The 24,714-nt window shown below is 41.3% G+C and overlaps 1 protein-coding gene across 1 annotated transcript in view; it reads left to right on the forward strand.

Moving 5' to 3' along the window:
- Positions 1 to 18,607, forward strand: part of cdh2 (cadherin 2, type 1, N-cadherin (neuronal)) — a 56,258-nt gene extending 37,651 nt beyond the window's left edge. The window contains exons 4-16 of the mRNA XM_046407593.1: positions 666 to 833; positions 1,915 to 2,070; positions 3,383 to 3,527; positions 3,823 to 3,995; positions 5,399 to 5,536; positions 6,020 to 6,205; positions 6,519 to 6,772; positions 7,421 to 7,563; positions 8,637 to 8,870; positions 9,626 to 9,859; positions 10,098 to 10,237; positions 14,216 to 14,380; positions 17,045 to 18,607. Of these exons, the coding sequence (XP_046263549.1) occupies positions 666 to 833; positions 1,915 to 2,070; positions 3,383 to 3,527; positions 3,823 to 3,995; positions 5,399 to 5,536; positions 6,020 to 6,205; positions 6,519 to 6,772; positions 7,421 to 7,563; positions 8,637 to 8,870; positions 9,626 to 9,859; positions 10,098 to 10,237; positions 14,216 to 14,380; positions 17,045 to 17,251 (2,343 nt within the window). The 3' untranslated portion in view covers positions 17,252 to 18,607. The remainder of the gene's footprint in view (positions 1 to 665; positions 834 to 1,914; positions 2,071 to 3,382; positions 3,528 to 3,822; positions 3,996 to 5,398; positions 5,537 to 6,019; positions 6,206 to 6,518; positions 6,773 to 7,420; positions 7,564 to 8,636; positions 8,871 to 9,625; positions 9,860 to 10,097; positions 10,238 to 14,215; positions 14,381 to 17,044) is intronic.
- Positions 18,608 to 24,714: the final 6,107 nt, after the last annotated feature.

Genomic DNA, 24,714 nt, shown 5'->3' on the forward strand with positions numbered 1-24,714 from the left:
ACCATCACGTGCTGTGCTATAGATATTTTAAGCTACAAAGAAAGTCATAAAAGAATGGATTGCTTTATCAAACACACGTTTTGAATAGGTATTAAATGACATTTGAAAGAGCTACTTAGGATTTACAGAAAATGGCAGCCTGTTTCCTTTTGTCACCACATCAATTTCTCTCTTGTATAACCAAAGAGGAAACGACTTTGGTCGGCCTATAATATGAGTCTTTGCAGTAAGGTGCCACTTGAGAATGTGAGTTGGCACATGCTGCTGTTGATTATATCTTAGTGGTTTCATGATCAGGATTAAGGCTTTCATTCCCACAGTACAATAATAATAATAACCTAATCAGAGTCAGTAGCCATGCTGGCAGTTTTGAGGTTCTGCTCAGGCACAGCAGCGCGTTAAGCTAAATGCTGTCAGCGTGCCACCATTTCCACAGTGACTTTGTAAACATACTTTTTAGCAAGTATAAGGTTTTCCATGTCCTGTCAACAACATGTCATTGATTTTGAAGCTATAGTCGTAAACCAAAATACTGGACAAATTGAAAATTTAACCTGTTAAAGGTATAGATGAGACCTTATTCCGTCCGTAGAGCCATGCGTGCTAGTGTGGCTAAAATGTATGTCACTACCCAGCTCATGAACTTAATCATTTCCTTGTCTCAGGTCCAGGAAGTTGCTGTCCCTCCAGTCACGTCCAAGGATTTGAAGGAAATAGCGTTTCCGCCACGAAACATGGACAGCCAACTCAAACGCATGAAGAGAGACTGGGTCATCCCCCCAATCAATGTCCCAGAGAACTCACGAGGCCCATTCCCACAAGAGCTTGTCCGGGTAATGTAGCTCACCGAAGCACATACACACACACGCGCGCACGCACCACTCTCACAACTTCAAAGAAAGTGCTTTTTGCTAGATATGACAGCCCTGTATGTAGGTCCCTGTTGCCCTGAGCTCCAACTCAGAGGGTCACAGACATGAGACTTATGCCTTCAACAAGTACTTCATATTTACAGCACTTTGGTAAAGGTCAGGGCCCTTTTTTGTCTCCTGTATTATTTATCTTTTATTTCAGGGGGCATTCAGTACCAATGCAACCTGGCATTATTTAGAAGAGGCGAGTAATCTGAAGTGCTTACCATCACAATTGTTCCTCGGTTGCCTGTTGAGATATTACACTCCTTTTATCTTGTCTCTCAAGGACACACACAGCCCAGTTCATTTACATCAATTCTCTGGTCATGGCTTAGTGTGGGTGGCTGACAGAGGACAGCAATACTCAGGACAGCTAAGAAGGAGATCCTTTTTCAGCATATTAAGCTGACTTCCTTACCGAGTGTTAAGTCCTGTACATGCTATTTGCATGTATTATATTTAATCCGGCCATATTAGAAGGGATGTTTCTGGGCTTTGGTGGATGATATCATGATGAGGAAATACTCTGTTTGCTCAGCATGGATTCAGGGTGTAGGCACAGAGGGTCTCCATTTACATGGCAAACAGAATAGACAGCCCAGCCAAGGCAGAACTTCAGTTCTACACAGACACGCACTCTTTATATGCTGAAAAGTCAATAAGTAAGTTGGTATTCAAAGAAGTTGTATGGAAAATTTAATAAAAAACAAAATAAGATTTTCTTCTTTTTTATATGTATTACTTTCTATTACTATAGTGTGTAGTACAAATACTACATACTACACACAATACCACACACTATTCTGTTAATATTATGTATGTATGTATGTATGTATGTTTACCTTAACATCACATGCACATTTCAGTACATCACCAAGCCACCATATTTATGTGTTTTTGAAAAAATATCACTCAATATTATGTAATCAGATTTGATATTCATTAATGGTGTAGTTAACCTTGTTTTGAAGCTTTCATTAACAAATCTTTACCCCCACAGATCCGGTCAGACCATGACAAAAACCGCTCCCTTAGATACAGTGTGACAGGCCCTGGTGCTGACCAGCCCCCCACTGGCATCTTCATTATCGACCCGATCTCTGGAGAGCTATCTGTCAACAAGCCCCTGGATCGAGAGCACATCCCCAGCTTCCACGTAAGTCAGACGGCAGTAGTTTATTAAAAAATATCCCTTAAATGGTATTCTTATGAATTGCAAATGCTCTTTTCCAGTCCGCTTTATCTAGACAAATGTGTTCTGTCCAGTGGTGCTGTACATTCCTGCCAGTTGGCACATGCTCAATGGTCATGTGTAACTTAAATGGTCTCCTCAGACTGACTGAAGATTGGGGTCTCCCAGGAAATCTGACTTATCCGTCTGAGAATTTAAAGGATTTAATGTGGTATTTCTGTGAGTGAAGTGTGTGTGTGTGTGCACGTGTGCATGTTTCATACATTATCAGCCATCAGAGCTGCTTTATTCATTAGTGGCTCTCCAGTTACATTGCAAAGGTCTTTGAATTGCATAGGTTAGATTTTTAATGCTTTTTTCATGTGGTTTAACACTCACCAGTTGACATCAAGCAAGGTTATAGTTAAAGCATATTCATTTGATAGAGTCTACGTATGTGATCTTTGCAGGTCATGAAAGACTTTCTGCAAAAAACCTCTACAGATAATCATACTGTTTTGATTTAACCTGCAGGTGAACTGTAAACTGTAGAACAATACAGGTGCGCCTCAGAATTGTTGAGGTCCGGTATGTTACGGATTGCCAGTTTCCCTCCATTTCTTGTAGTTTCCATTATTAATTTTTACTAAAGGCACTTGACTTCCACTTGACCACTTGACAGATCGTACACTATAGTTCAGTGATTAATAGACACTTGAACTAGACCCTAATGTATTGCATGCAAAGGCATATGATGTTTAGTGTACATAGCCTCAGGATTTTCAATATTTACTGTATTACCTATGTTTATTCTATAGCAAGATGCACTGAAGTGCACAAAATGCTGCACACCAGTTGTTTTAGACAAACAGAAGTGAACCTGTGCTGACCCAGTGTAGGCAACAGTAGAGAATAAAATCAAGACTACATCTGTTTCATGGGATGATTATAAAAAATGCAGCAAAAAAGACAAGTGTTGTTGTTGTCTCTGGTAAGTATCTGATTCATTTGGTTGTCTTTTTACCCTGCACGTGCTAGAGTTCATTGTGTGGGAAAAACTTGTCCTTTATAAAAACAGAATTCCTCTATTAGTCATGCTGGTCTGCATAAAGAAGGTTTTCTGTTTGCCCTTCTCTATACAGTAAAATAGTCCCCATGCTGGTTATTGGTTTAATTGTCACAGCAGTTCATTGGTTTACACTGAGTGAGTGGTTTGTGCCAATATGATGTTTGAATGGTTGAGAATTATCGTAGCTTGAACAGTTGAACAGTCCAGATGTGTTTGTGTTTCCTCCAGCTGAGAGCCCATGCAGTGGACCTGAACGGCAACCAGGTAGAAAACCCCATCGACATTGTGATCAATGTGATCGACATGAATGACAACAGACCCGAGTTCACTCATCAGATCTGGAATGGCACTGTTCCAGAGGGTTCCAAGCCAGGTAATATATCACACAGCAGCCAATCAGTTGTAGCCTGAGCATCCATCCTCACATGCTGCTATAATGATGGCATATCATGCAACTCTGATGGCATTCCAGGGGCGGGAACTTTGTTAACTTTGCTCCTGCTGGATTAAAGTGGTTGGTGGTATTTTACGATCACAAGAAAAACATTGGATTTCTGTATTACAAAGCTGTAAACCTAGTAATGTTCAGTTCAACTTTTAATGTCTTTTAATTACTAATAAAAGAAATAGAGTTAAGCGTTTTAATCTTGTCTCTGCTTATCCCATAGGAACATTTGTGATGACAGTAACGTCTGTTGACAAAGATGATCCCAAAACAGCTAATGGCATGCTGCGTTACAAGATCCTGTCTCAGAACCCCGAGAGTCCATCCTCCAATATGTTCACCATCAACAATAAAACGGGAGGCATCATTACCGTGGCAGCAGGCCTGGACAGAGAGGTGTTTGACACTTTTCTTTCTGTCCTTCTTTGTGGGATTTCACTCCTCATTTTCTCTTTAGCTTCTTCTACATGGGTTTATGACTTAGCTTTATTTCCTTTGATTTCATACACCTTAATGTTATTTTCATTCCCTCTTTAGTGCTTGTAGGCTTGTAATAAAATAATTGTATCAGCACTTAATAGAGACTTTCATTAGCGAGGCCATCCATTATGTTAATGATTTTTTCTCTTGAATTTGCCGCCTGTTGTAGGCTCATAACATCATATTCATTTTCCATGTTTATATAAATGGGCTATGCATTTTTTTTTAAAATATGATGACAAAACACAGCTTGAGCATATTTGCTAATATCCAGACTGTCTGAGAACTAATGAGCCAGAGTGAATTTTGCTGATTACCAACTAAATGAGAAAGTAGAAATGGACTTGGCTGTTTCACACTTATTTACTTTTACAAAGAGGCAGCATGCATTACTGAGCAGCTAAACGTTTCTGTGTGCTTCCTTCATTCTCGCCTTCTCTGTCCTTTTTCCTCTAAAGCAGAAGCTTTACTTGCATTTTCTTTCTCTCAATTTCCTGTGCTGTAAATTCTGCCACTCTGTCATTTAATTGGATCTCATGGCTGCTTGAGAAAATAAATAAAATTATATAGAAAACTGGAGACAGTTGGTGCAATTCTAGTCAGGGCAATCTGACTAGGTGGCTGCTCAATCACTTCCGCCCTGGGGCCGTGGTTTTATGTCCGCCAGTTGCCGCCATGGAAGTAATTTGCCCAACTCTCATTACCTAGCAACTGGTCCGTCACCTGAGTGGCTTTTAATGTGAAAAGAATCATTTGTTAGCTTCATGATGGTGTATATAGCAGAGGGGCAAGTTTCACACATGCACACATTAGCACATGTACTGCATAAAGGATAAATCAGATTTATATAAAAAGCCACTATCAGTCATCATAATTAAGAAGCTTGCCAGCCCAGATTTGTTTCATTTTATGTGACCACATTAATATGATGTGCAGTGACCTACACACTTATTAAGGACACTTGTGAGGGCTATTTCAATCTGAAATAGTAGTCCAGAATTAAATCCTGTGTATATGAAACTTTAAATGGAGAGGTGTTCAGAGGTGTTGATTCATCTTGAATGTTTTTTCAAAACAATTCAAAGCAACATCACTATAAAATAACAGGGTTAAAAATATGATGGATAAAACAGGAATTATTTTTGAGGTTCTGTATTAGATTGCATTGAACTACATAGGTTTACCAAAAAAAAAAAAAACTCCCAGGTCAGTGAGAAAATCCACATTCTTCAAGCTTGGCTACAGAACTGATTACATTGTTCAAAGATCAAAGAACTGTGTTTTAATCCTACCCTTGCTTTTCTTCCCTTTCCCTCCAGAAAGTACCTCAGTACACACTGATCATCCAGGCCACTGACATGGAGGGCAATCCTATGTACGGCCTCTCCAACACAGCCACTGCTGTCATCAGAGTCACTGACATTAATGACAATCCGCCGGAGTTTACTGCTGAGACGGTAAGAAGAAACAAACTCATATCTGAGACATCAGCACTGCAGTCTTATTGAAAGGAAAGCACTACAAGGACCCCCATTTCACCCCATTGTGGACATATGCACTCAACCGTCAGTTCTGCTCACTTACCTAGTTCTGCTAGCCCAGCATTTCTGAAGCCGTACAGACACACAAGTAGCCAGCCGTGCGTTAAGTGTTATATCCCCCTCCAAATGTTGACACTTGCAACCACGGGGGCGTCTGCCTGAGTGAAAGAGGCACTTACTGTGCTCGCGAATCACTGAAATTTGTAATGCTACCGTTGTGCTATCAGGGGAGGACAGGGAATGAGATGACCATGACGACATGATAAGTTACCTTAGATGTCTATTTACCGAGGATTGGTCCTGCTGTGCTGTGTGAGGCAGGGCTCGGTATATTTTCTGCTGCCACAGCAGTGTCACTAACAGCTCGCTGCTCTGTACGTTCATGGTTTATTCATGCAGTTTTTCGGCGAGGTGCCTGAAAACCGTGTGAATATCATTGTGGCCAACCTTACGGTGACTGACAAGGACCAGCCCAACACGCCGGCCTGGAATGCTGTCTACAAAATCACCGGAGGCGATCCCACTGGCAGGTTCTCTGTGCCCACTGATCCGACCACTAACGAGGGCCTGGTGACGGTCGTCAAGGTAAGGCCTCCACCTCAAACTACACCTCTTAACTCCCCTGTGGGTGCGTAGTGGATGTGTGTATGCTATACTGACATGTTTAGGGATGGCATTAATATTACAGGCTTAATATGCAGAAAAAACAGAAACAAAAATCGGTCATCACTTATGACCCACTAAAAGTGTGTAGCAGTGTCTGTATCTGCAGAGGACCTGCCTGTATTTTCTTCAATTATCCAACTGTCTTTGTTCACAACTGTTCACAAAATCTAATACCTTTATCCTGTATTTTGATGGGTGATTCATTCTTTATTCTCTCTTTACTGTTTTCCAGCCTATTGATTATGAAATCAGTAGGCTGTATGTGCTGACAGTGGAAGCGAGGAACGAGGTTCCTCTGGCAAGGGGCATTCAGTCTCCTCGTCAGTCCACCGCCACCGTCTCCATCAGAGTGATAGATGTCAACGAGAGTCCATACTTTGAGCCCAACCCCAAACTCATTAAACTAGAAGAGGGAATGATGCCCGAGTCAACGCTGACCACCTTCACAGCACAGGACCCTGATCGCTTCATGCAGCAAAGCATCAGGTACATTAAAAAGGAAAACAAGGAGGTTGAACTGTCTGATTTAAATTCTAGACAGCTTCAAGGGAATCGAGTCCGCTTCACAGATGTGGAAAATTTGAAGAAATCTTCCAGCCTGTTTTATCTCTGCCACTGTTAGAAACAGGAGTGTCATAAAAGGCTAAGATGACTTGACAACACTATGGATAAATAACACTGTGCATATCCCAGCATGTCTCAGCTGTTTGGCCGTGAAAAAATTTATCTGCATGGAAACAGTCCATGTGAAATAAGCCAACTTTATTATTCCATGGTTTGTCCTACAAATCAGTTTGAGCTACTGATAACACCAAGCCAGTTTGGTCTCCCCTGTGAGGCTGCTGTCAAGAGTTGGAATAATTATGTAAAATGCATGAAGCCTAAAATATTTATTCCGTGTAAACAAATAAAAACAAAAGCATTTATAGAAAAAAAGGAGATATCAAACTGAAAATGGAGACTAAATTCACCAGCAGGATTTCCATCTGCAGAAAACAAAACAGAACCATTTTAAACTTCCTCACCACTTTTAAAAAAGAACTTGCAGATAACGCCTGGCTCACATTTCAGCTTCAAGTGAACAGTAAGTACTATGAATCATTGTGTAAACCTCCTTTTTATTTCTTCCCTCAGGTATTCCAAACTCTCAGACCCAGCCAACTGGCTAAGGATTGACCCGAACACCGGCCGTATCACAACAATTGCAATTTTGGATCGAGAGTCGCCCTATGTGAAGAACAGTTTGTACAATGCGACATTCCTGGCTTCTGACAGCGGTATGTAACCATTCAAGTGGTACTGCAGTTGCCAAAAATACCTCGTTGAGCTCCCGTGATGCACTGGTTACATGGTCCAGGTGTTTTAGCCAGGCTGTTACACAAGCACTCTATTCCAGGCCATTATTGTTAGAGCATTCAGGGGGAGATAATGCTGCGTTTTCAACAGGAAGCCTAGCGGATGTCTAATGTAGCCTACCTCTCAAAGGTCAATCTTCCACCTTGCATCACTTTGACTCCCTCTGTGATATTTTGCACCTGAAGCCACGGCACAAACAAGTGGGGGAAAAAAGCTATCTCGGTTAAAGCCACAAAGACGTCCTCCGTGCTTGAAGGTCAACCTCGTACCAGACACTTGGCAAGTGTGGAACGCTGACCACCTCAGTTGAAGGTTAATGTGCTAGTAACCCCTGAACCATCCAGCATGTGGATGTATTCACCTCTTCCCTGCACTGGTGGGATTTACCTCTGTTCAGGTTTACCCTGTTCTGCAGAGCATAGCTTAGGCCAATAGGCTTAAAAACTCTACCAATAAAGAGGTTTCTCAGCATTAATGGGTCAGGATTGGATGACTAGCTCCTTTGAGCGTGGCCTGAATGGTAAAAAAGCCTCTTAGCCGAGTGAATACATAGAGAAGCCTGAGAGGAGCGACAGTGGGCTCTGTTTGTCTGCTTTAGTATTCCCATCCCGTGTCCTTCGTCAGGAAGACATTCTCCTGCCCCACACACACACACACACACACACACACACACACTCGCTCTTTACCCAAATGTTCAGATATTCTCTCTCTTTCTGTCTACCTCCTCACTTGAGATTAGATTTTGAGATCAGTATGCAGTTTGAATGGATCTTCTCCCACTAGAGTAAATAGCTGTTTAGAGTGTCTTATTACAACATGAGAACCAAAGAATTAAGTCCATACTTTACTTTTCTCTGTTGACTACATAATGAGTGCAAAATGAGTGATGACATTTCAATAATATATATTCTATCCATATGTAAATGTTGGTTTGTTTGTTTGTTTGTTTTTTAAATCCGCTTTTCCATAAATATGTATGTGCAAACCCATGTAGGTGTACCTCCGGCCAGTGGCACAGGTACTCTCCAGATTTACCTGCTGGATATCAATGACAACGCGCCCAAGGTGTTCCCTCAGGAAGCAGAGATATGTGAAAAGCCAGAGCCGAACGCCATCAACATCACAGCACTCGATGGAGACCTGAACCCCAATGCTGGCCCGTTTGCCTTTGAGTTAGCCCACCGGCCCTCTGATGTCAGGAGAAACTGGACCATCACAAGACTCAGCGGTAAAACACGGATCACACAGACACAGTGTCGCATCAACATCCCTAGTTAGATTTCTATTATGAACTATATCTAAGATACTAATCTTCATTTTGATGTTAAATCAGCTTTTTAACCTGCATTTGCATTTGTCACTAGAAAATGAAAGAGAAGACGACCCCTTTTTCAATTAGTGACTTTTAATAATTAGAAAATGTAAAAGACCCAATATAAAAGATTCAACGGTCTGTTGTTGGGAATTTGTGATTCTTCTGAACAACCCTTGTGGAAGGGTCAGGCAGAGCTGTGACAGACAATCTAATATTATGTTAACATCACTAAACAGTCATTAATTGTTAATGCTAATTTGAACTAAAACATGAGAGGAAGAACTAATTTGGTGTTTGTTAGCTATTAGAGAGTGTCAGTTGAAAAGCAGGGAATATATCTTAATAGGATAATGACATTTGGATTATTGCTACTGGGAATTCAGCCTAAGCAGCATTATCAGAAGGTATTCAGTAGATTTGGGAGCTCCAAATCTAAATCCTGACCATGTTTTGGATTAGATGGCTGATGCAACTTCCAGGTATGAATTTATGTTTTGTGTGTGTGTGGTAATAGGGAGCGCAATCTCACTATGAGCCATGTATACAAACAAATATCCCCGTCTATACAAACATGATGCTGTTTTATTTTTGTTCATATGTGTTTGCTCTGATAAAGAAGCAGTGTGGATCACTCACTCTTTCTGTCTTTTCTGCTTGTCGTCTGTCAGGTGACTACGCTCAAGTGAGTCTGAAGATTGGCTTCCTTGAAAGTGGCATCTACGAGATCCCCATCATAATCACAGACTCGGGCAATCTGCCCATGTCCAACACTTCCTATCTGCGTGTGAAAGTGTGCCAGTGTGACATCAACGGAGACTGCACTGACCAGCAACATATCATGGCTGCCGGTCTGGGCACTGGTGCCATCATTGCCATCCTCCTCTGCATCATCATCCTCCTCAGTGAGTGTCTCAGTGCCTTTTTCAAACAGCTCATCACAGGAACACATACAGGGATTATAAAAACTGCTAAACATTATCCGAAATACAGCTAGATTACTGTAGGATTACCAAAACGATAGCCTTGATCAGGCCCGCTTCCAAGCTCAAAAACATCGGATCCGATTACACTTGTATGAAAATATGTAAGTTATTATGTTTTGTAAAATAAGATCTTTCTCTCTCTCTGCCTGTCTGTCAGTTCTCGTGCTGCTGTTTGTGGTGTGGATGAAGCGCCGTGATAAAGAACGCCAGGCCAAGCAGCTCCTCATCGATCCAGAGGATGATGTGAGAGACAACATTCTCAAATATGATGAGGAAGGCGGAGGAGAGGAGGATCAGGTAAGAATGATTTGGTAAACACATACTGTGTAGACGCCCTGACAACTGTATTGTCATTTTAAAGAACCAGGGAACCTGCTTTCTCAATGTCTTTACTTTAAGCGATGGTGTCCCGTGTCAGCACAAATGGTTTTTGCCAAAATAAGAACAATTTTGGTTATTTTAAAAACATTCTGTTGAAACACATGCTGTTTCATTTGTTGGTATGGAGTGAGATGTCACATGCATCTGAGCACCAATCAGGATTTTGCAGTATTTGGATCTAATAACATTTGCAGGATGTTTGTTTATCTCGACCCACTGTCAAATCCATGCAATCCTGATGAGGCAATTGAGGCCAGAGTTTGAGTGTTAAACTCATAATAACTAATATCTTTTTCCTCCCCAAACTTTACCAAACTTTGAGTATTAACTAATTAGGTGATAATATTTATGGAAATAACTAAATATTCTATTATGTGTCCTTGTGGCCCCACAGATGTGAGAATCAGGAATTGGCCTTAATATGTTTAAAGTTTTTGCACTGCTGCTTGTGTTTAAAAAAACTTCTAAAATTGGAGGATTTCAGCTTGTTAAATTATAAAAAGACAGAAGCAAGGGTGAAGTAAGACGAGTGTGTGGTTTTTTGTGAGGGGGAAAATTCAGGTCACATCTACAGTATGCAGCAGCAGCCTCTGTATGGCTGAAGACACCTTAGGACAAAGAGGACCGTCTAGTATCTTCAATGCATTTCGTTCTTGTGTTCGTCTTCATCATTATGCTGCTCCAACATGCTTCGCAGCCATTGACAGTAAGGAGAAATGCGGTTTTCATTGTTAACTGGAAATAGTACCTTTTTCTTCCTACAAATGGGGCTGGGAATCGAAATCTGGAATCAATAAGGCAAACACATTTTGATCCAATCAGTTCTGGAAATATTGGAAGTGTTGCCTCAACTGGAACTTGTTCCTGATTCGCAGCACTAACACCCAGTCACATACACATACAATAGAAATGCAGTGCCACAGGCATCAATAAAGTCACATCCCCCCCGCACTGATTACGCATACACAGACACAAATTCAATTGTCCTAATGACCCCTTGTTAGCAGAACGGAACCATTTCATAAAAAAGGCAGTAATATTATACCAAATGGGCTATTTTCTTGCTACTGGCTGAAGTGCTCCGGTGGCTTAGGTACAGCAGAAACGAGTAGGAGCTGACCCAGCACAGTGCCAAATTATCCTTGGAGACTTGTAATTGGTAAGCTGATGTCATTTGGAGATAGACATCTGCTGTGGAAACAATAATGAAGCTCTGTGTAAGTTAACAATGACTGGAAAGCCATTACACACCAGCCAGTGGTTGGGCAGGAGGGAATGCTCCCACTTGTGTATTCCCTTCCCGACTTCCTCACACACAAAATGCACAAACTTGTGGACCAGAACATGTTGAAAGGGAAACATGATATAACACCCCTCAAAGGCAAACGAGCGGGTGCAGCAATTTATTGAAGGGAAAACAAGCCTCCATTTTGAGTGGCACAGAGGAGGGCAGGGCGCCAGGAGAAAATGGTCTTGTCTGTGGAATCGAGAGTCGGTGTTGGGTAAAAAATGGCCCTTACTTTCCCAGCAATGTGGTCTTTATAATGCCCACCTCTGTTCTCCCTATCTCCAGCAGGGGAGGAAATTGAAGTGTCAGACCGTTGGGCGCACTCAGAGTATATGATTTTTGGTTGCTGCTGCCATTGCCCTGGTTTGTATTGGTTTGTGAAGCGCTCATTTTATCAAAGGCAGACAGTTGATCAGGCAGGGCTCCCGAGACAAGGGAAAAAAAAAAGAAAGAATGTAAAAATAATAGACAATTGAGGAGTTGTTGTCCACAGGTTCGCCGGTGAAAAAAAAAAAAAATGTGAGCTGAAGATGAATCATTTGCTTCTCCAGATGACCTCAGAATAATTTGATGCAAGTTAACCTCAGACTGTAGCTTTGAAAAGTCTGATGCAGTAAAGTGGAACGAGACAAATCGGACCTGGTCACATAGAAGACGACTCATGTATTTGTCACCAGAGATAAGAGCAAGTATAACATGTCAGAGAAACTGTAAAGTGTTATCTCAGGATGATTCTGTTTTATTGCAATTTTAGGCTTTGGCTTTTGCACTTTTAACCCTTATTTCAATTATCATAACATTGTACAAAAGGAAGTGGGAAGAGGGCTAAAAACACTGGAGCTCATATTTAAGGCAATACTTTTAAGAAATGTGCTTATTTGCCTGGTATAAATATAAATTTTAACACAGACAGTGGGAAAAGTGGCTAAAATCTAACCTGGTTTTATCTAAACATAACACAGTCTGTTTTCTAACCTAAGCTAACCAGCTGCTGGTCACGGTCTTATATTGACTGGACAGATGGATCGGTTACATCCATCTTCTCATTCAAACAATTTATTCCAGGCATGTGGCAGGTAATCACTTTGGCGAGATTATCTAAACTGCTTTATTTGGAGGAATGATACAGATATAGATATAGATATAGAGATTTATCAATTTATATAGTTACAGGTCTGTATAGATGTTTTCAAACTGTTGTTTGAAAGTAAGTGTTTTTACCAGTAAAAATTCTAATAGATTATTAAAATAAAACACTTCTGCTCTTTATTTTTTATCTAAGTCTCGAGTTTTAGCGAAGCTCAGTCTCCCATGTTTGAATGTGGGTCATGATTGCCAGGGGCAGCCATTTTGTCAGGCCAGTGTACGTGTGAGGAGTCATTCCCTCGAGGGAGCTGGTATGTCATTAGACCTTCCTGCTTAGTTCAGCCATTATACGGCTCTGTTGCAATTCCTGTCACCAACTCCTGACCCCTCCGGTGTGTGACCTCAGAGAAGGTCAAACAGGAGTCAGACTGAAATGGACCAAAGATGATGGATGGCGTTATTGCGTGATATGTGGTGACCATCGTTCTTCCCCAGCTAGCCTCGGGCTTACTGTCATTCCCTGTGAAATCAAATTACACATGAACAATCAATGTGTTTGTTTTAGATTTGAGATGATACTCATTACTGTGGGGTTGAGTGAATGTTTGGCAAGTGCCCACATTGTGTTTGTATATCTTGGATGTTTGTGCATCATCACGGGATTTAAATTTATTCTCATGTTTATTTTTGCATTGAAGCGTCTGCAGCTTCTCTCTCTCTCTCTCTCTCTCTCTCTCTCTCTCTCTCTCTCTCTCTCTCTCTCTGTCTCTCTCTATGTGAGACTGAGCATGCATGCGTCTGTGTGCCTAGGTACATGTGCAACTGAGCAAAGACAATTTTGAAGGGGGATATTAGAGATGGATGGATTACTGAAAATCTTCTAAAGAGGGACAATCCATCATGCACGCTTATTAGGCACACACCCTGATTCTCAAATGGCATTTTCTCTATCACATCTGCTGTCACTGTGATACCATCCAGTCATTCGGCTCAGTTCTGCTCTTCACCGCAGCTTCTTTTTCTCCTCCTTACTCCTTTTCTCTCTTTGCGCCTTCTCCTCCTCCTTCCCTGTTCATGACTTTGCACAAACTGCAAGCCATTCAGGTTGCCTTGGTAATGTTAATAGGATTAGCGATGGCTTATGCATATCCACCATCCCGTGTCTGGGCACTGATTAGAGCAAAAACAGTCGCCAGCACATCCTTCCTGCACCATGCCGCACAAGTACAAACACTCTGTAGCGTATGATGTGGTCCTCTGTTTGGACCCCCTCAGTGCTGGGTCTTTAAATGTGTCAAATCGTCCCCGGGCTTGTGCTTCACAGACAAGAAGATTAAAGTTTCACTTGTGTTCCCTCGACTTCTTCCCGCTGCATTCTAACTTCAAAAATCTTCTCTACTCAGTTGAACTTCTCTCCCACTGTACAGCATGGGATGTCTTTACCTGTTTGAATGAACACACTCAGTTTGGGGTCTCGTCACGCTGCTCGGCTAACTCCCATCTGTCCATGTACTCCCCAGGATTATGACTTGAGTCAGCTCCAGCAGCCGGACACGATAGAGCCTGATGCCATCAAGCCTGTGGGAATCCGTCGTCTAGACGAGAGACCCCTGCACCCTGAGCCACAGTACCCCATGAGGTCAGCTGCACCCCACCCTGGAGACATTGGAGACTTCATCAACGAGGTAAAAGCACCGTGCCGCAACAACGCCAAAGCGTGCGGAGTTACATCGCAAAAACTGAGATTGTGGTGTTGTCTGGTGAAATCAAATCCCAGGAAAAGAGCTGAAATGAAAGGATCAGTGCTGTCACAAAGCTTGAATTTCATTTTCAAGCTGAATAACTTTCTAATCAGCTTGTATCTAAATAAACATTTTGGTTCAGATGACTCAATATCGAGCAGTTGTGCACTGCCATGTAGAGGGAGGGGGGAAAAAAACTTTGAATTGAATATTTACTAGTGGAATTGTTTTCATCTTTTTTCCCCCTATAGTAAAAACTTTTCTCATCTCAAATATATCCGCTCAGACATGCAAAGTCCAAAAAGTATATGATGCTAACTCACTCAGATATAATTGTTTTTCTCCTCACTTTCTGCCAAAGTGGACTTATAGATGTGTCAACACAGAAATGGAAGAGAAGCAACACATTGGCTTTCTATCGTAGTGCACTGTTCAGAGTGCCCTCGTTTGCCTGAGGCCATCATTGACTCCAGCATGAAGGGAGAATGTAAAATGAAAAGAGCAGTCATGTATTTTTCACAAGCTCCAACAGACAAGAGTTTCACAGCATTACAAATGGAGTTCTCTCCTACTTTTTGGATGGCACCCATGTTTTTAGATTAGAACTTGCTCTTTCAGCTCCCCATCTATCTCTCAGATCCCTTAACCCAGGCACTGCTCATTTTCAATCTCGCCGTGTCTCATGAATACATCTAATGCACTTGTTGTAACAGCTGATATTGAGTCGAATTTAATGTTCTGCGCCGCTCAGTGAGGAACAGTTTTACAATGCACACCATCCTTCATCAGGCTTGTCATTTTAATATTCTCACAAGACCTTACAGACTTTTCAAGTCTGAGCATCCTGACCCAGAAAACGCTTGCTGCAACCAGGCAGCGTCGATCTGTTTTTAGTCCCAGACTTTACTGCTGTGAAGGCTCAGTCACGGTAGCTCCAGTGCTCACGTGGAGCTGGAATCTGACCCAGCTGATAAGGGCTAGCCGTTGGAGGAGCAGTGGTGGGGGAGAAGACAGGGGGTCTGATCTCCATCTTGTAGTGTGCACGTGCCCAGAGAGTTTGTGACTCTTAATTAGAGTGACAAAAAAATTTAGGTTTAACACAAGGAATTTAACCTCACAGTTGGACCAACAAACGCCTATTAGTCTGTTCCCACAGAGGGGTGGCCAATATCAGACAGATACGTTACCACCAACTCCACCTGACCTCACATTAAGAATTTGGTCTCAAGTAGACACAACTGCACAAAGCCGAAGAGATTGTGCACTTTGTTTTGCATAGTGCTTCATTTTAGCCTTGGCCATGTTGTCTCTGAGTAGAAAGTTACATTACATATCTCTGTTATGTGGGACAGAGTGACTCCAAAAAGTTGGAGGGGAGGTTTCACCATTTCACTGAGGGTTGTGATCGTCTCCTGCACAGTGGATGACTCAGTTAAAATGAAATTATGAGGCTGAGTTCTGTGATTGACTAACCTTATGAAACTGCCAGTGGGGTTTTGGTTGGAGATGGAAGGGGGCTATAACCAGCAGAGCGATTATGGTTGTAATTGTAATGAACGATCCATCTGTCATATTTCCCACCAAATTATCAGCACCACAGCCCTGAGCAAATGCTTAACGAAAGCTAACAAGTGGAAAATAATCGCTAAGTGCCCAGGCACTCTAATTCAATCCATCTTTTTATTTGAGAGCATTTCAGTGCTATAATGACAGCACAGAGGAAACTATAAATCTTCGACAAGTTCCCAATGAGCTGAGGTCTCGTTTCTGTGTGTTATGTTGCTCCACTTCTGTTAATTCATTTATTATTTGCTGGGTACCTCAGTTGTGGCAATAAGAGGGAGAAACCAGGCTTGGATCCAATGTGGTTCATGGCCAAAGCACATCTCAACTCCTAGATTAGCAATCCATCAAGTCTCCTGAGTCCCGTTAGGGAATGGGGCTGGAAATCAATAACAATCCATAAGGACCTCTCATGATGCTATGAGGATTTCTAGGAATGTCGAGCACAATCTTTAAAATAGAACCACCCCCACCAGCACCAAGAGCCTCAAGATAACACGGAGAGACACGCATGCGTGGAAAACACACTCATGCTCATCTCGTCTCTGCCCCAGTTGAGCTCACTCGTTATTGCTAATGTTTTAGGCAGGAGTTAGATAAATATGATTTATTAAAGATACTGCTGTCTAGATTATAGATGACAAAATATCGGAGCCGGAGTTGCACTGCTTGTCTCAGGCTCTTGAAGACAGAAGGGGGGCTTGCTCGGGGGTCAGTGGGGGAAGTGGAGATGATTGCAGTCATCTGAGACTGTTCAATCTTGGCTTTTGATCAAGCAGCAGATAATCCGACACCCCAGAAACATCAAGAGTGTCTCAACCAAAACACAGAGGGAACTCACAGAAACACTAGAGCCTGATTAATCTTATTTCCTGAACAAGCTGAGGTTGAACCACTGACTTGTTTCAGGATAGATTAGCCTGTTTGTGTGCAGCAGCGGGGGGAGGGAGTTGTGCTCATGTGGGCTCCCTCCTTATTGCAGCTGGTGTTGGTGTGCAGACGCGGCTTAATCTTCTCATCTAACTTTTATTTCCTTCTGTACAGGGACTGAAGGCAGCAGACAACGACCCCACCGCTCCTCCCTATGACTCCCTGCTAGTGTTCGACTACGAGGGCAGCGGCTCCACAGCCGGCTCCCTAAGCTCCCTCAACTCCTCCAGCAGCGGGGGCGACCAGGACTACGATTACCTCAACGACTGGGGCCCTCGCTTTAGAAAACTGGCAGACATGTACGGTGGAAGTGACGACTAGGACTCACAGCCACTCCTTGAAGGATGAAAAGATGGAGAAGAAAAAAAAAAAAGAAGAAGGAAAGATTTCCTGTTGATGGACACGGACAGCTTCTGATATTCTCTGAAAGGTGGAACTGTGACAGAAAAGAAACAAAAAAATAAACATTGATTCAGAAAAAAAAAAATAATTCAAAAACAACCAACCTAGGCTTATTGTTGTAGTCTACGCATACATATGCTTGTTGAAAGCTTAGGCATAGGCTGTGGTCCAGTTATGGAGGATGTGGGAGGGAACACTGGTGGACTGTCACCACTTGGATTGTTGGTGTTGAATGCGCTCAGTTACACTTGAATTTCACAGTACAGAAGCACTGGGATATAATGTGCCTTTTTGTACATTTTTTTGGATCTAAATGATTAGTTTTATGTTCAAGGCTTTAATGGTACTGACTTTTGGAGTGATTTCAAACAAAGTATGTTACACTCTGGTATGCTTCTACATGCTTTTTTTTTTTTTTTTCCTCTGGTTACACAAATGCTCCTGTTTGTTGAAGATTATTTAAATAAACAACAAAGATGACGAAATGAAGGATCATTTGTTGGATGGGAAGAGAACAATTGAGAGCAGCACTGTACAGTATGCTAGACTTCTAGATTTTTTTTTTTTTCACTAAAAATTTAAAATTATGCAGCTGGTTGCAAATAAAGGGAGTTATGAATCATACTTTTGTAGCAGATTTTTTTTTTCTTTTTATTTCTGAAGTGATGTAGTATTTTACAAAAACAACAAAAAAAAACTGTTTTGGTCTAATCTATGTACACTTCATTTGCCTTAGTCATCATCTGATATTTTCAAGTTCTTCTTCACTGTAAAAAGATGTGTGTACATAATGTTTTTTTTTTCTTTCTCTTTTTCTTTTGATGTAGTATATGAAAAAGTGCAAAAAGTTCCAAACTTGTAAATGTATAATTTGGACTACAAATTCAAGTTTTTTGCATGTTTTTATCTTTTCATGACAACAAAAATGAAAAATGTTGTTTCCCAAATTTATTTACAAAGTTAAAAAAAAAAATAAAAAAAATCCGGGTGACATTAAATGTGTAGAAGTTAAGAGAGTTTTTTGTATAAAACATGAAAAAAAAATTCATACTGATAAAAATTGAAAAGTAGTGATCTTGTCAGCACAACTGTTGAATTTGTACCAAAAAGGGTGGGTGGGGTGGGATAACATGCTAGGCACTAATTACCGAATAAGCTTTAAGACTGGAAAAGGTTTTTGACTTAAGCCTTGTGGATAACTATGTGTACTGGAAAACAAATTATACATCTCTGACCCCAACCATCCAAATAAAATGCTAATTTTGGAGCTGAAAACTGCCTCTCTATTTATTTTCTTTTACTCAAATACAGCATTGCTGCAGAGGCTTAATTAGATTGTGAGTTGTGCAATCTATCTCAAAAGACAATAGCTTTAAACAACAAAATAGTTCATTTTCCAGTGTTTTACCAGAGGGGAGAATAAATCATTTATACTCTTAATATTTATACGTTGTTACCGCATATTGTGTACAAGCAAAATGCTTTAGGCCCATACGAGTCCATCGATGATTAAGTTGTGTGGCTTGCTAGCAATGCAGCAAACAATAAGCTAATTTTGTAACACTATCTGTGTTTTTCTAAGCCAGGTCAAGGTCAAAATCTTGTGGAAATGCCAACTCCAGCCAGCACCTGTCTGCTATCAGGGATTTGTACTGTGAGGGTCAGATTGGACTTGACCTCAAAATGAAGAATGCCTCTAAAAACTGCCCTTAGGGAGTCTGCATATATCTGTACTCCTGGGACATGTGGAAGGATGAAGATGAGAGTGTGTGTGTGTGTGCGTGTGCAAACGAGTTGTTCAGCCATCAGGTGCCTGGTGAATTTGGATGATGAAAGTCACGGGATGTCGGGCGTTTAGCCTTCACTTGCCCCTCCTTTCCCCTCTCTCCTCTGTTACTTCGGGACCAGGAATTCACAAAGTCACCACTTACACCCAGCTGAATAGATGTGGACATGGCTTATTAATTCAACCAAATTAGGCAGGAGTTTGGTTTTCTAGTCCTCACACAAAATGCAATGAATGTCTATTAGAGAATAACCAGTGAACCGTACCTGCCTTTTGTTTTTCAGCCGGTGTAATCAGTGTAGCAGCTCTGTGTTAATCAGCTCCACATCCTGTACCTCTTAAGAACACTGATACTTTTCTCATACAGCCTCCTGCATGAGGAGGAGTTTTTCTTACTGAGATGTTTTTAAGTGACCTTCTCAGCTGCATATCGCTTATCTTAGAGTATGCACAGCTATGCACTCTGTTTGCCAGAAGCAACACAAGATTTTACACTGCCCAGTCAGATGAAATGTTAAACAACAAACTGTCTGACCTCGAGGTGTTTTTTCAACTGCAAGTGAGTCAGATTTGTTTTGCCAAATCACTCCCTTTAACTTTGAGGTTTTAAAACCAGACAGCTGGCTTTAATGCATTTCCTTTTGTTTCTGCTCTCCTAATAGAAGCGTTACACCACATAAACCTTTGCCTGACTGCTTTCTTTGCTTTGATCTGTGCAGGCGCAGATGTGGTTCGTGACTCAACATCTCAAAAGGGCTTCATCAAATCCTTTTCACTGCTTAGACATGCCCAAAATTAACGACTGTGCAGCCGAGCTGGACGTAATTTCAAAGGAAGATTTTGTAACATAAAAGGATAGTTAGACTTTTTTCTATTTTTTTTTTTTTTTAGACTCTTTCTGGGGGAGAGTTACATGAAAGATGCCACTCTCATGTTTATCCATTAAATATATAGATTCTAGCCCAGCTTAGCACAAACATCGGAGACACAGCACAAGCACTGGATCGGTCAGAAGATACAGTAACAAATTCCATCAAATATTATCAGCACTTCCAAGGCTCATAAATTAACATATTTATTGTTGTTACGGCAGATTATTTACAGTTGGAGAAGAACAGTTAGATGGGTTTTGTACGTACTAAACAACCGACATATGTGTTATGTTCAGTCCATACAGTGTACAGTCAGAGCAGCTAGCAGTATCAACATGTGTACATGTACAGCCAGCAAGTTAACAGTCAAACTAAACCAAACTAAAACCTCAAAGTACACCTCAAATAATTCTTTTCCATAGACAGTTTCTGTCATTTCAGGGAGTTCTGATGTATGTTCAACTGTTAATTTTTTCTATTATTATTATTTTTTTGATTTTATTAAGTTATTTGCTTTATAAAAAGAGGGTGAAACATCATGATTGACAACTGCGGGCTGCTTTTACTTGGGTCAGTAAGATGTATGGGCAGGACCTCGATCCTGCAGCTCCACCGTCCAATCACTACTGCCCAGTCTCAGGCTGCAAATGATGCCATTGGTGCAAGATGGTAGCGCTTCTGTGTGGGAAATTTTGGCTTCCCTTTTTGTACAGGGGGAGGGAGTGGAGACACATCTTCCAGTGAACTAACAAGATACACAGTGTGTTAATGTGTGAGCTTTAGGGTTGTGTTCGGTGGACGTTAAGTTTGGACTCTGCTAGGTTGGCTGTTTCATCCTGTTAATAGCTTCAGCCAGCAACTAGTGCTCTACTGGCTTTAACCCTACATTTATCAGACAGATTTGAGACTGTCATTGATCTTTTTTTTTTTTTTTATCCAGTTCCCTACCAGTAAGCGAATAAGTGTGTTTCCCAAAATGTCAAGCTTTTCCTTTAAATCGCATGCAAAAGATGAACAGCTTCATAGTTGGTGCACAGTGTTAGTGCGCATTTGTCCACTTCTTAATACTGCCTCTCCCCCCAGCTTTCACTCCTCTACAGCCTCTCCCACCCTGCCGTATTGTCCTCTTGATGTTCAGATTGCTCCGATGGGTTCATATCCACCAAGCAGTCAAGTCCTTTTTCATTTTTTAACCCTCAGCAGGGAAAAAAAGGAATTGATATTTCAGCACTGCACTTCAATTTCACAACATGGATTATCCCTGAAGGAAAGCTGGCAATCTAAGAGAGACGCGGACATAAAGGCAGTCGCTGCACAGCTCCTTCACTATCCACACCCAAAACATACAATTCCGTACCATTTGTAGACATCTAGTGTTAGAGACTGCTAAGCAATGCAAGGAAAACAGTCTGCTTCAGTTAGAGCAGGCCAGTGGCAGCCCTCAATCATTTTGTGTGACATGAAATGTATCCATTATACTTTAATCATTCCATTTTAAAATTTCACTTTCAACAGCCTACATTCAATCAAGTGTAAACCCACTGTGATGTCATCAATTTTCTCTTACATACAATCAGACTTTCATCAACTCCCTTGATGGCAATTAGGAATAGTGCAGATTCAAAGCACTTCAGTATTGGCTTCACTTTTGAGACCCAGAAGCTCCGTCGACTACCTATATTGTAAATGAGATGGAAAAACCAACAAGGAAAAAAATATCATACAGTTGAGGAGGAGGCTACAGAAAAAAAAAACAAAAAAACTTCTGGATCAACTCTTGCTACATTGGCTAATCACAAATCCTCCGACAAGTTCACGGGTTTTCCTAAATTGGCATTCAGTCATCAAAAATTTGGAAGTTAATGCCGGATTATATTATATTCCAGACATATACATACGCACATCTAGTGGTGAGGTTGCAGATTGCTAGAAAATGAATAACTCTTCACTCACTCAAAGAGAGCCAGTATTTGGTTTGTCCATTATGGGCTACTGTAGAAAAGTGGTGGTGCAACATGGCAGGCTTCATGGAATAAGACCCACATTCTCTGTAGATATGTACTATAATGTAATATATGACATGTAACTATATTATAAATACAATCTTGCAATAGATGGCACAAACTGGCACTTATTTGTATGTGCTAACAATGTATTTTGAGAATAACAATCACTGGTAATGGCTGATTGAGTAGTCATTACAAATGTGTGGGAAGCACATTTTAATTATTTATTTGACATATGGTACACCAGTAAGGTGGAAATAACTCAAAATAGTATCTCAGTTGCACATATTAGCTAAATGACAAATGGATAAAAATAGTAATGCAAGGGCATTATGTGCAGAAAATCATTTTCATACCTAATTAAGTTGGATAGGAATACCGCTGTTTCATCTACCAGTTTATGCAAATTCCTTTGATATTCAAAATGCACATTTTTTTTTTAAAAAAAGCAAACACCTCAGTAGTACAAAACGATAAATAAATAATTAATGTGCTGTCATTTGCTGGCAAGAATTGGCGGCTTTGCTGTGAATTTTGGCTCTCATGTGCACTCTGAATTCCAGTGACTCCGTATCTTTTCCCCTCAGACACCGCAATATGTGCTGGGCACATTATTATTTTAGTTTTTATTCAAAATATTAACTCCAAATATGAGGAGGAGCTCAACTTATAACCCTTGAGTACTCCCTAGATGTTCTCTTTGGAAAATGGCTGCAGATTGCTGTTCTTACAAGCGCCCCAGGGCCCCTTTTATTGACTGTGAAACAATGCTTTCACCAACACCCCCTCACCATAGCAGATTTACAAGACAGCCATCCTCAGCTCCTCAGTGTGTGTGTGTGTGTGTGTGTGTGTGTGTGGATGGCTGAGCAAGTGTCACAGGGCCACCCAGCCTCTGTGGGGATGCTGTCAGTAAACACGCAGAATACAGACTAGAATCCGATGCAAACCAGCTTCTAAGTTATGCTGGTGCTGACCTTTGGTGGACTTTGGAAAGATGGATGCTACCCAGGCTATCGATAGAAATTTCTGGCCCGCAGCAGCATGAGCATATTTCTTATGGTTTCCCAGCCTCTGCATGCTACCTTCGAATGAATAAGTAAGTAGGCTGGATGACAGAGTGTGCACACACGGGGCACTTGCAGTCTTTAATGTATTTGTGTATGGAGCTAGTCACCTGTGTAGTATCAATCAATTTCATTTCTGCTCTGTTGCACTCTAAGTGTAATATTAGATCAATTTGTTTGGATTTCGTCAGTCACAGAGAGTGGAAGGGACCTGTTCTCCAGGTTTTTGCACCAGGATCACACCAACATCCAGCCTTGATCTACAACTCCCTCTGTTCTCACTGACTGCCTGCAGATATCTCTCCACTGGCTTTCCCTCTTTTTCAGCTGATATTGTTCTGCCTCTGCTTGTGATACTGATTTATCAGCTCTCATTTATCAGGCCCCATCCTACCATTATTCTCAGTCCACACACAGCCATGACACTGTGGCCACAGAACTGGGGAGGGGTTGGGATGGGTAGGTGGGAGGTACTGAGGCACTGAGACGAAAATGATGAACGCTGTTTCTCTCATAAGATGCATATCGGCTGAGCACGAGATTTCCAGCGTGTATATGAGTGTTCAATGTCACTTTGTGCTGCCTGCGAGTGCGCAAAAAGAATTTCTCATCTCACTGTGGTTCCTCTTGCATGAATGGCTGATGTGCTCCACTAAGAATATGTAATCATAAACCATGCACACACATTTTACAGACACTCAGGTCATCTCTTTCTCTTTCTCTTTCTCTTTCACACTCACTTTTATCAAAACAACAAAAAAAAAACAATCACATTAAGCGAAAGCAAATGGCAACTGCGTACTCTAGAGAAATACTTTTAGATTTCTTATTCTCCAGTGAAATATAATATGCAAAAATGGAGTGAGGAAAAAGAACCGAAAGGAAAAAGGGGAAACAAAGAATCCCTCGAGAGACTTTAGATTTGTTCATGCTTTTAAACACTTGACATTCTGTCACGCTCTTGTCATTAAGGCTTTATGTCCCTTGGCCACATTCACGCAGAAAAAGATAATTTCTTCCAATGAGAACAAATACGTTGCTGTTCTTGCAATCTTGCTGCTGACTAGTGAGGGACTTCCATGATCAGCAGCTAATAAATGTGCCGAAGGCTTATACGGCCCAGAGATCAATGTGCTGCTGATTGTACAACTGGGTCGTTATAATATTGTCTATATGGTAGAGAAACGAGGCCACTGGACAGCTCGGCCTTTCCTGTCTGCTGACTCCATTGTAGTCGCCAAGTCGTATGGATAGCTGAGGGCTGGAGTGACAGGCCATCAGCCAGGCAGGAACAAAACTCCAGAGCACATTCAGTCTTAAAGAACATCAGCCTTCATTCCCACATTGTCCGAGGGTGGTAGATGAGAAATGAGAGCGCACATCAATTCAAGTATGTTGCATTCAGCCTATTATTTGTTTGACATCTGTAAAAAGCACACAAGACATGAAATGCAGCTCATTACTGTACTGCAGCAGCGAATTAGCGACAGAAAATCATTAGTCAACTCTGACATGAATGTCAAACCATCTGCTTCACTAAGTAGTGATAAACACAGTGATTATAAGCTCCCTTTAATCCTTTTTTACACTTTAAATTCAATTGACAAAATTCCCATGGCATAATAAGTAGCTCAAACTGGTATTTCATGCT

This window comes from Scatophagus argus, chromosome 13 (genome assembly GCF_020382885.2).
Source record: "Scatophagus argus isolate fScaArg1 chromosome 13, fScaArg1.pri, whole genome shotgun sequence".
Lineage (NCBI taxonomy): Eukaryota > Metazoa > Chordata > Actinopteri > Scatophagidae > Scatophagus > Scatophagus argus.